The sequence below is a fragment of the Pleurodeles waltl genome, chromosome 6, assembly GCF_031143425.1.
Source record: "Pleurodeles waltl isolate 20211129_DDA chromosome 6, aPleWal1.hap1.20221129, whole genome shotgun sequence".
Lineage (NCBI taxonomy): Eukaryota > Metazoa > Chordata > Amphibia > Caudata > Salamandridae > Pleurodeles > Pleurodeles waltl.
Window position 1 is genome coordinate 26,977,965 of NC_090445.1, and position 12,737 is coordinate 26,990,701.

A 12,737-nucleotide genomic window follows, 5' to 3' on the forward strand; every position below is an offset into this window, starting at 1 on the left:
ACCAAAGTACAGCTCCAGGAGCTTTTGGCAGAGTTTGAAAAGGCCAACCCCTCTGAGGATGGCAACTCAGAGGATGAAGATAGTGACTTGGAGGGAAATTCCCCCCCTCCAGTCCTACTTAGGGAGAGCAGGGCTTCTCAAGCCCTGACTCCACAAATAATAGTCAGAGATGCTAGTTCCCTCACAGGAGGGACCAACAACTCTGAAATCACTGAGGATAACTCCAGTGAAGAGGACATCCAGTTAGCCAGGATGGCCAAAAGATTGGCTTTGGAAAGACAGATCCTAGCCATAGAGAGGGAAAGACAAGAGATGGGCCTAGGACCCATCAATGGTGGCAGCAACATAAATAGGGTCAGAGATTCTCCTGACATGTTGAAAATCCCTAAAGGGATTGTAACTAAATATGAAGATGGTGATGACATCACCAAATGGTTCACAGCTTTTGAGAGGGCTTGTGTAACCAGAAAAGTGAACAGATCTCACTGGGGTGCTCTCCTTTGGGAAATGTTCACAGGAAAGTGTAGGGATAGACTCCTCACACTCTCTGGACAAGATGCAGAATCTTATGACCTCATGAAGGGTACCCTGATTGAGGGCTTTGGATTCTCCACTGAGGAGTACAGGATTAGGTTCAGGGGGGCTCAAAAATCCTCGAGCCAGACCTGGGTTGACTTTGTTGACTACTCAGTGAAAACACTAGATGGTTGGATTCAAGGCAGTGGTGTAAGTAATTATGATGGGCTGTACAATTTATTTGTGAAAGAACACCTGTTAAGTAATTGTTTCAATGATAAACTGCATCAGCATCTGGTAGACCTAGGACCAATTTCTCCCCAAGAATTGGGAAAGAAGGCGGACCATTGGGTCAAGACAAGGGTGTCCAAAACTTCAACAGGGGGTGACCAAAAGAAAGGGGTCACAAAGACTCCCCAGGGGAAGGGTGATGAGACAACCAAAACTAAAAATAGTAAAGAGTCTTCTACAGGCCCCCAAAAACCTGCACAGGAGGGTGGGCCCAGAGCCTCTTCACAGAACAATGGGTACAAGGGTAAAAACTTTGATCCCAAAAAGGCCTGGTGTCATAGCTGTAAACAGCATGGACACCAAACTGGAGACAAGGCCTGTCCCAAGAAAGGTTCCACTCCAAACTCCCATCCAGGTAACACTGGTATGGCTAGTCTCCAAGTGGGATCAACAGTGTGCCCAGAGCAAATCAGGGTCCACACTGAAGCTACTCTAGTTTCTGAGGGTGGGGTGGATTTAGCCACACTAGCTGTCTGGCCGCCTAACATGCAAAAATACAGACAGCAACTCTTAATTAATGGGACTAGAATAGAGGGCCTGAGGGATACAGGTGCCAGTGTCACCATGGTGACAGAGAAACTGGTTTCCCCTGGCCAATACCTGACTGGAAAAACTTACACAGTCACCAACGCTGACAATCAGAGAAAAGTACATCCCATGGCAATGGTTACTTTAGAATGGGGAGGGGTCAATGGCCTGAAACAGGTGGTGGTCTCCTCAAATATCCCAGTGGACTGTCTGCTTGGAAATGACCTGGAGTCCTCAGCATGGGCTGAGGTAGAGCTAAAAACCCATGCAGCAATGCTGGGTATCCCTGAACTGGTGTGTGTGAAAACAAGAGCACAATGCAAGGCACAGGGTGAAAAAGTAGAGCTGGAGTCTGGAAAAATGGCCCAGCCTACCAAGAGAACAGGAAAGTCAGTTGAGAAACCAACTGCAACACAGCAAAAGAAAGGGAACCTCTCTTCTCAGGAAGAAGTTCTGCCCTCTGAGGGAACTGAGCCTTTGGAGCTTGAACCTTATCAGGTTGAGCTCTTAGGCCCAGGGGGACCCTCAAGGGAAGAGCTGTGTAAGGGACAAGAAACCTGTCCCTCTCTTGAAGGCCTTAGGCAGCAAGCTGCTGAAGAGTCCAAAGGCAAGAAAAATGGAACACATAGGGTCTATTGGGAAGATGGGCTCCTGTACACTGAGGCCAGAGACCCCAAACCTGGTGCCACTAGGAGAGTGGTAGTGCCTCAGCTGTTCAGAGAGTTCATCCTAACATTGGCCCATGACATTCCCCTTGCTGGACATTTGGGACAAACCAAGACGTGGGAGAGGTTAGTCAACCACTTCTACTGGCCCAATATGTCCAGCACGGTTAAGGAGTTTTGCCTCTCCTGCCCCACCTGTCAAGCCAGTGGTAAGACAGGTGGGCATCCAAAGGCCCCCCTCATTCCACTTCCAGTGGTGGGGGTGCCCTTTGAAAGAGTGGGTGTGGACATAGTTGGTCCACTGGAACCTCCCACAGCCTCAGGAAATATGTATATCCTGGTAGTAGTGGATCATGCTACCAGGTATCCTGAAGCTATTCCCCTTAGGTCAACTACTGCCCCTGCAGTAGCCAAGGCCCTCATTGGTATCTTTACCAGAGTGGGGTTCCCTAAGGAGGTGGTGTCTGACCGAGGTACCAACTTCATGTCAGCATACCTAAAGCACATGTGGAATGAGTGTGGAGTGACTTATAAATTCACTACACCATACCATCCACAAACTAATGGCTTGGTTGAGAGATTCAACAAGACATTAAAGGGCATGATCATGGGGCTCCCAGAAAAACTCAAAAGGAGATGGGATGTCCTCCTGCCATGTCTGCTTTTCGCTTACAGGGAGGTACCACAGAAGGGAGTAGGGTTCTCACCCTTTGAACTTCTGTTTGGTCATCCTGTAAGGGGACCACTTGCCCTTGTTAAAGAAGGCTGGGAGAGACCTCTCCATGAGCCTAAACAGGACATAGTGGACTATGTACTTGGCCTTCGCTCTAGAATGGCAGAGTACATGGAAAAGGCAACCAAAAACCTTGAGGCCAGCCAACAGCTCCAGAAGTTTTGGTATGACCAAAAGGCTGCACTGGTTGAGTTCCAACCAGGGCAGAAGGTCTGGGTTCTGGAGCCTGTGGCTCCCAGGGCACTCCAGGACAAATGGAGTGGCCCTTACCCAGTACTAGAGAGGAAGAGTCAGGTCACCTACTTGGTGGACCTGGGCACAAGCAGGAGCCCCAAAAGGGTGATCCATGTAAACCGCCTTAAGCTCTTCCACGACAGGGCTGATGTCAATCTGTTGATGGTAACAGATGAGGATCAGGAGGCAGAGAGTGAACCTCTCCCTGATCTTCTGTCATCAGACCCAAAAGATGGTACAGTAGATGGAGTGATCTACTCAGACACCCTCTCTGGCCAACAGCAAGCTGATTGTAGGAGAGTCCTACAACAGTTTCCTGAACTCTTCTCCTTAACCCCTGGTCAGACACACCTGTGTACCCATGATGTGGACACAGGAGACAGCATGCCTGTCAAGAACAAAATCTTTAGACAATCTGACCATGTTAAGGAAAGCATCAAGGTGGAAGTCCACAAGATGCTGGAATTGGGAGTCATTGAGCGCTCTGACAGCCCCTGGGCTAGCCCAGTGGTCTTAGTCCCCAAACCTCACACCAAAGATGGAAAGAAAGAGATGAGGTTTTGTGTGGACTACAGAGGGCTCAATTCTGTCACCAAGACAGATGCCCATCCAATTCCAAGAGCTGATGAGCTCATTGATAAATTAGGTGCTGCCAAATTTCTAAGTACCTTTGACTTGACAGCAGGGTACTGGCAAATAAAAATGGCACCTGGAGCAAAAGAAAAGACAGCATTCTCCACACCTGATGGGCATTATCAGTTTACTGTTATGCCCTTTGGTTTAAAGAATGCCCCTGCCACCTTCCAAAGGTTGGTGAATCAAGTCCTTGCTGGCTTGGAGTCCTTTAGCACAGCTTATCTTGATGATATTGCTGTCTTTAGCTCCACCTGGCAGGATCACCTGGTCCACCTGAGGAAGGTTTTGAAGGCTCTGCAATCTGCAGGCCTCTCTATCAAGGCATCCAAATGCCAGATAGGGCAGGGAACTGTGGTTTACTTGGGACACCTTGTAGGTGGAGGCCAAGTTCAGCCACTCCAACCCAAGATCCAGACTATTCTGGACTGGGTAGCTCCAAAAACCCAGACTCAAGTCAGGGCATTCCTTGGCTTGACTGGGTATTACAGGAGGTTTGTGAAGGGATATGGATCCATTGTGACAGCCCTCACTGAACTCACCTCCAAGAAAATGCCCAAGAAAGTAAACTGGACTGTGGAATGCCAACAGGCCTTTGACACCCTGAAACAGGCAATGTGCTCAGCACCAGTTCTAAAAGCTCCAGATTATTCTAGGCAGTTCATTGTGCAGACTGATGCCTCTGAACATGGGATAGGGGCAGTTTTGTCCCAAACAAATGATGATGGCCTTGACCAGCCTGTTGCTTTCATTAGCAGGAGGTTACTCCCCAGGGAGCAGCGTTGGAGTGCCATTGAGAGGGAGGCCTTTGCTGTGGTTTGGTCCCTGAAGAAGCTGAGACCATACCTCTTTGGGACTCACTTCCTAGTTCAAACTGACCACAGACCTCTCAAATGGCTGATGCAAATGAAAGGTGAAAATCCTAAACTGTTGAGGTGGTCCATCTCCCTACAGGGAATGGACTTTATAGTGGAACACAGACCTGGGACTGCCCATGCCAATGCAGATGGCCTTTCCAGGTTCTTCCACTTAGAAAATGAAGACTCTCTTGGGAAAGGTTAGTCTCATCCTCTTTCGTTTGGGGGGGGGTTGTGTAAGGAAATGCCTCCTTGGCATGGTTGCCCCCTGACTTTTTGCCTTTGCTGATGCTATGTTTACAATTGAAAGTGTGCTGAGGCCTGCTAACCAGGCCCCAGCACCAGTGTTCTTTCCCTAACCTGTACTTTTGTATCCACAATTGGCAGACCCTGGCATCCAGATAAGTCCCTTGTAACTGGTACTTCTAGTACCAAGGGCCCTGATGCCAAGGAAGGTCTCTAAGGGCTGCAGCATGTCTTATGCCACCCTGGAGACCCCTCACTCAGCACAGACACCCTGCTTGCCAGCTTGTGTGTGCTAGTGAGGACAAAACGAGTAAGTCGACATGGCACTCCCCTCAGGGTGCCATGCCAGCCTCTCACTGCCTATGCAGTATAGGTAAGACACCCCTCTAGCAGGCCTTACAGCCCTAAGGCAGGGTGCACTATACCATAGGTGAGGGTACCAGTGCATGAGCATGGTACCCCTACAGTGTCTAAACAAAACCTTAGACATTGTAAGTGCAGGGTAGCCATAAGAGTATATGGTCTGGGAGTCTGTCAAACACGAACTCCACAGCACCATAATGGCTACACTGAAAACTGGGAAGTTTGGTATCAAACTTCTCAGCACAATAAATGCACACTGATGCCAGTGCACATTTTATTGTAAAATACACCACAGAGGGCACCTTAGAGGTGCCCCCTGAAACTTAACCGACTATCTGTGTAGGCTGACTAGTTTTAGCAGCCTGCCACAAACCGAGACATGTTGCTGGCCCCATGGGGAGAGTGCCTTTGTCACTCTGAGGCCAGTAACAAAGCCTGCACTGGGTGGAGATGCTAACACCTCTCCCAGGCAGGAATTGTCACACCTGGCGGTGAGCCTCAAAGGCTCACCTCCTTTGTGCCAACCCAGCAGGACACTCCAGCTAGTGGAGTTGCCCGCCCCCTCCGGCCAGGCCCCACTTTTGGCGGCAAGGCCGGAGAAAATAATGAGAATAACAAGGAGGAGTCACTGGCCAGTCAGGACAGCCCCTAAGGTGTCCTGAGCTGAGGTGACTCTAACTTTTAGAAATCCTCCATCTTGCAGATGGAGGATTCCCCCAATAGGATTAGGGATGTGACCCCCTCCCCTTGGGAGGAGGCACAAAGAGGGTGTACCCACCCTCAGGGCTAGTAGCCATTGGCTACTAACCCCCCAGACCTAAACACGCCCTTAAATTTAGTATTTAAGGGCTACCCTGAACCCTAGAAAATTAGATTCCTGCAACTACAAGAAGAAGGACTGCCTAGCTGAAAACCCCTGCAGAGGAAGACCAGAAGACGACTACTGCCTTGGCTCCAGAAACTCACCGGCCTGTCTCCTGCCTTCCAAAGATCCTGCTCCAGCGACGCCTTCCAAAGGGACCAGCGACCTCGACATCCTCTGAGGACTGCCCCTGCTTCGAAAAGACAAGAAACTCCCGAGGACAGCGGACCTGCTCCAAGAAAGGCTGCAACTTTGTTTCCAGCAGCTTTAAAGAACCCTGCAAGCTCCCCGCAAAAGGCGTGAGACTTGCAACACTGCACCCGGCGACCCCGACTCGGCTGGTGGCGATCCAACACCTCAGGAGGGACCCCAGGACTACTCTAAGACTGTGAGTACAAAAACCTGTCCCCCCTGAGCCCCCACAGCGCCGCCTGCAGAGGGAATCCCGAGGCTTCCCCTGACCGCGACTCTTTTGAATCCAAAGTCCCGACACCTGGGAGAGACCCTGCACCCGCAGCCCCCAGGACCTGAAGGACCGGACTTTCACTGGAGAAGTGACCCCCAGGAGTCCCTCTCCCTTGCCCAAGTGGAGGTTTCCCCGAGGAACCCCCCCCTTGCCTGCCTGCAGCGCTGAAGAGATCCCGAGATCTCTCATAGACTAACATTGCGAACCCGACGCTTGTTTCTACACTGCACCCGGCCGCCCCCGCGCCGCTGAGGGTGAAATTTCTGTGTGGGCTTGTGTCCCCCCCGGTGCCCTACAAAACCCCCCTGGTCTGCCCTCCGAAGACGCGGGTACTTACCTGCAAGCAGACCGGAACCGGGGCACCCCCTTCTCTCCATTCTAGCCTATGCGTTTTGGGCACCACTTTGAACTCTGCACCTGACCGGCCCTGAGCTGCTGGTGTGGTGACTTTGGGGTTGCTCTGAACCCCCAACGGTGGGCTACCTTGGACCAAGAACTGAACCCTGTAAGTGTCTTACTTACCTGGTAAACCTAACAAAAACTTACCTCCCCCAGGAACTGTGAAAATTGCACTAAGTGTCCACTTTTGAAATAGCTATTTGTGAATAACTTGAAAAGTATACATGCAATTGAAATGATTCAAAGTTCCTAATGTACTTACCTGCAATACCTTTCAAACAAGATATTACATGTTAAATTTGAACCTGTGGTTCTTAAAATAAACTAAGAAAAGATATTTTTCTATAACAAAACCTATTGGCTGGATTTGTCTCTGAGTGTGTGTACCTCATTTATTGTCTGTGTGTATGTACAACAAATGCTTAACACTACTCCTTGGATAAGCCTACTGCTCGACCACACTACCACAAAATAGAGCATTAGTATTATCTATTTTTACCACTATTTTACCTCTAAGGGGAACCCTTGGACTCTGTGCATGCTATTCCTTACTTTGAAATAGCACCTACAGAGCCAACTTCCTACAACTACCAACACAAGACTGAGGAACTCGCGCATATTCAAGAGTACAATCTTCAAGAAGATAATTTTCAATAGGAGGGAAGATAAGTGGTGATACAGGGTCACACACACCAGCAAGTTGATGCCCTCAGTTGATCTCAATTCATCCTGTACTAGCAGAGCTTGAGCAGTGGCAGCTGCCTCCAGCCGGCAGACCAGCTCTACCACTCTGCATGCATCCTTCCTCCTGACTCACAACCACTCTGTACCCTCAGGACTTGAACAGGTCATGCACACCACTAGAATCAAACACAGGGGCACATCAACAGGACCTGCATTGCATAATAACTCCCATTTTGCGCCCGGCGAGCCACAGCCGAAAAGGAGAAGGACTGCACTTACCTCAAACCTGGTCCTATGTCTGCATGCAGGGTGGCCTTTTAAACTTCGTCTGATGCAAAGTCTCTTGTGTGTGCAGGGACCCTCTGGGCAGTGCTCCAACTCAGGGGTCATGCATGAAGCCTGCACCTGCCAAAGGCCTCACCACAGACAACACCCTGAATTTCCAAACATCAAATACTATCCGTAACATCTTCATCAGAATAGCTGATGGATGAGTGATTTCTCTGGAAACTACTCATCCAGCAGTTTCTCACTCGGATGAAAAACAGCTACATCATCCAACATGCAAGAAGGCAAGTTTGTAGCTGCGGGAAACTGGAATTCTGACAGGAATTCAAACGTGTTTACTGGAAACTCAATAAAGGTCCAGCTAGGAGCGCTCAAGGCTAGATCAATATCTGCCTGCTTTGCCACCGAACACACAGCCCTCTTGCTTGCCTCATCTGCTTTAACTTCCATTATTAGTTCTATCGAGACAGCTTTATCTATCTCACCAGCATATTAAATATATATATATATATATATATATATATATATATATATATATACACACATATATACACACACACACAATGTACACACACACACATATATATATATATATACAGACACACATAGGCTTTCTTCAACCCTCTTCACATACTGGACAGCTCAAGCATTTCACTTGTGCTCATCCGTCTAAAAAGTAGTTAACGCGCCAAGACTGATGGAGCCCTCTCTGATTTCTTCTCATGCTTCTTTTGTGATGAGTCAGGTTTTACTTGTTTTTTTTAACAAGTGTGCACACCACAGTTAGCCAGCAGCATTTTTATCACTTTTAAATTATTAATGACTATTGCATAATGCTTGCAAACAAATATACATGAACTGAAGGCTTGCCAAGATCAGACCTACTGGATTTGTCAATGCATTTTCCACTGTGCATTCCCCTTTATCTCGTGATCCCTACATTTTGCAAAAGTTGCTTTGAAATCAAGTCTTTTCTCTAAGCAGCCATAAAGTGTTTTTCAGTGGCAATTGACAGTAAAAGGTGAGTCTGCAGTAAAAATGAGGGCTTCTGACACGCTGACCTGTCACTGCCCCATAGAGCCAGAACAGGCCAGAAGCCTCCAAAATGTGAAGCAAAGCCATGACCAGCAGCACATGAACCTCACACAGATCTATGAGGTGCATCTCAAACTTGACTATTAGTGTGAACCTCTCCCTACAAGTGCACTACAAGGCTTCATTCTAGTACTGCAGCCGCATCAAAACAGCTCTACCAGTGAAACCCAACCTGGATCCGCAGCGGCCCCGCTGCTGTGGTATTGAGAATCCTCACACATCTCTACCAGTGAATCCCAACCTGGATCCGCAGCGCCCCCGCTGCTGTGGTATTGAGAATCCTCACACATCTCTACCAGTGAATCCCAACCTGGATCCGCAGCGCCCCCGCTGCTGTGGTATTGAGAATCCTCACACATCTCTGCCAGTGAATCCCAACCTGGATCCGCAGCGCCCCAGCTGCTGTGGTATTGAGAATCCTCACACATCTCTGCCAGTGAACCCCACATTTGACATGATAGATCCAGGACTCTTCCAACCTAGTGGTCAGAACACACTGCTCTAACCATACACCCAGGCTGCTTCTGGGACTGGTATTTTAGCCAGTGCTAAGCTCGGCTGCTAAAGTTCAGGGACACAGGTACAACCACAGTCTTCTTAGGCTTTCATTCTTCTTGGGTGAAATCCATGGATGTCACCTCTCAAGGGAACAGGGGTGATCATGCGAGCTTCTCTGATGTGCCTTTACGCCATGCTGAAAAGAAGTGAACTTCCACTGCGTTACATGAGCGCTAACAATTTTCCCTGTTCTGCAGAGCATCAGAATGGTGAACAGACCAGACTGCACAACCCTCCTTCTACGCCCTCCGATATTATGCAACTTCATATGTGCCTCCCGCACCACATTATCCACAAAGATCCAGTGTCAATCCGCAGAGGCAGCTCTGGTGCGCAATGAAAAGATGCAACTGCTCAAAAAGGCACAGGTGAACTGAGGATTCCCCTGTTCGGAAGCCAGGCAAACAGACCACGAGCAGGAGATAAAGACCTAAGGAAGGAGCAAAGGATGGGCAAAAAGAAATCTTGAGAGAGACAGAGTAACAGAAGAAAGAGAAAGTGAGAGACAAAGATAGAGCGAGATAAGGCAGAAGAGAAAATAGCTGGATGGACTAACCTCTGCTGAACACGCATGTCCACCTGCACCAGGGGCAGGATGGCTTCTAGCACTTTGCTGGCTGAACCTGGCAGCATCTCCAAGACTTTGCTGTCGATGGCCATCTTGTCTACAATGGTCTTGAAGTACCGCAGGGCGCTGACTACGTCTTTCTCCTGCTCCTCCAAATGACTTAAGCTCTGAGGAGAAAAGGAGAGAAGCTATTAGAGGTCCACCTACTCACGGTCTGCAATCCCTGGGTGTGCCAGATCCTCTCCATCCCTCCCTGCAGGGCGCCCCAGCCCATTGAGATATTTACCTAGGATAAAGGATCAATACATGGAGAGAGGACACAGCATTGCTCCACTCACCTTGTTCACTGGTTTCTCCGTTGGCTTCACAGTCAGGTCAACCGACTTCCCTTTCTTGGAGTTTGTGCGCCTGATTTTGGGTGAGTGGAACTTGTCTTTCAGCTTCATGGTGAAGGAAGATAGGTGGGACCGCTGAGAGTCTGAAAAATACAAAGAAGGAATGCTAAGCCTCAGATGTACATGACTGCCCGACCCTAAACATTACCAGCAGCACACAGGCGTTCTCGCAGAATGAATGGCTCAATTTCTCACTCGCTATGGATTGTTAACTGAGAAGCTCTGACATTGTTAATTGACATTATTACAGTGTGCTGCAGCCATTCCTGTGTTGTGGACGTGGAGCACACAGCCACCATACAACTGGACATGAGACTGACGTGCTGCTGTGCTAGTATCCAGTCTGGCTTCCCAGGCAGATCGAACCAAGGTATGTCTGTCCAGTCAATCTCAAAGGAGTCTCTTCCTTACACTGTATTGTATTTATACAGCGCTTACTAACCCTGACAAGGTGTTGAAGCGCTTTTTGTCTTATAGCAATCTACTCCGGAACCTAAAATAATTAGTGGTGGATTAGAATAGGGAAATAAGGAGTTATTCTGAGCAGTGGGCGTGTGAGTCTGCTAGCTGGATTGAATAGAATAATGGACGGATAAGAGGGAAGAATCTGGAAAGTGTTAACTGGGAGATCGTAGTAGTAAGATGAGGTTTGGGACGAGTAAAGGAGAGATGGAGGAGGTAAGAGTCTGTACAAAGGTATGAGGGAGATCATCGTAGTAAAATGAGGTTTGAGGTGAGAAAAAGGAGATACACATGAGAAAATAATTTAGTGGGTTGTTTGGGAGATCACAGTAAACAGGTTTGGGATGAGCCGGGAGGAACAGAGGTGGAAAGAGTCTAGGAAAAGTTATGTTGGAGATCATAGAAGGAGAATGAGGTTTAGGATGAGTCAGAGAGTGGAGGTAAAGGGCAGATTAAGAGATATGGGGTGTGAGTAGTGCATTGGAGAGCGCGATTTTGTTTCTCTCTTCTAGAGTAGGAGTAAAGTAAAAGAAATATACAGATACATGATTACATAGAAAGAATATATGTGTAAGGAAGATAATATAGAGATTTAAAGTTGTATTGGATAAATGCAGACTTTCAAGTGTCGCAGTATTTAAAGGTAATTTATTTCTGTATTTTTTATCTGCTCCTCAATATTTCAATAGTGAAGTGCTTGTAGAATATTAGTTATGGTAATATTTACCTATTGGGATAGATAAATAAAACAGAGGCTTATAAGCATCTAATCAATGCAATGACCTATGAACATGTTAAGCATAGTGTATATATCTTGGTAAGTAATATATACATTTGTTGAGCAGGCCTGAAGAGTATCTATATATAATATGCATGTGATGGGTCAGCTACGTTATCAAGGGCTTCACATGTGTGGGCCCTTCAGTCAGTCCTCTTTTTTGGTCAAAGTTTGGAGCCTTCTGGGACTTGGAGCTTCAAGGTTAAACATGTTAAGCACTTGAAGGCTATGTTTGTAGATGTATAGCAACCTGACATGCATTATTGCCATTATGAATTTTCCAAAACAGCATTCATGTCGGGACTGAGGAAGCTGTGAGGATTGCTACAGGCAACTGTGCAAAACAAACAGCAGTGGATTAACAGGGTGCGGACGTGGCTTTCATCATTAGCCTCTGCACCCAACGATCAAAAGTAATTAAAGCTATTAATACTGAGCACAGAATGGCCATCAGTCCCTGGCGTGGTGCTTCTGCAGCATGTCTAAGTGCTTCATTTCACTTTCTCGCTGTGTCCTGAAAGCAATCACCTGCATTGCCTCTAAAGCTACCAAAAAACATCAAAGATGGCTTCCTCCAGCTTGAGTGTACAGAGAAAGCTGCGGAAGGAGAGGTTACTTACCTGTATCAGAGGCTGTCTAGCCCCAGTCAGAAGTTACTTACCTATATCAGAGGCTGTCTAGCCCCAGTCAGAAGTTACTTACCTGTATCAGAGGCTGTCTAGCCCCAGTCAGAAGTTACTTACCTGTATCAGAGGCTGTCTATCCCCAGCAGTTACTTACCTGTATCAGAGGCTGTCTAGCCCCAGAAGTTACTTACCTGTATCAGAGGCTGTCTAGCCCCAGTCAGAAGTTACTTACCTATATCAGAGGCTGTCTAGCCCCAGTCAGAAGTTACTTACCTGTATCAGAGGCTGTCTAGCCCCAGTCAGAAGTTACTTACCTGTATCAGAGGCTGTCTATCCCCAGCAGTTACTTACCTGTATCAGAGGCTGTCTATCCCCAGCAGTTACTTACCTGTATCAGAGGCTGTCTAGCCCCAGAAGTTACTTACCTGTATCAGAGGCTGTCTAGCCCCAGTCAGAAGTTACTTACCTATATCAGAGGCTGTCTAGCCCC

At 47.9% G+C, this 12,737-nt stretch overlaps 1 protein-coding gene across 7 annotated transcripts in view; it reads right to left on the reverse strand.

The window, feature by feature from the left end:
• RAPGEF1 (Rap guanine nucleotide exchange factor 1) overlaps positions 1 to 12,737 on the reverse strand; it is a 432,768-nt gene that overhangs the window by 276,266 nt on the left and 143,765 nt on the right. For all 7 annotated transcript variants that reach the window (XM_069237096.1, XM_069237094.1, XM_069237093.1 and 4 more), the window contains exons 2-3: positions 10,325 to 10,464; positions 9,975 to 10,153 (exon numbers count right to left, since the gene is read on the reverse strand). In XM_069237096.1, coding sequence (XP_069093197.1) covers positions 9,975 to 10,153; positions 10,325 to 10,464 — 319 coding nt within the window. The remainder of the gene's footprint in view (positions 1 to 9,974; positions 10,154 to 10,324; positions 10,465 to 12,737) is intronic.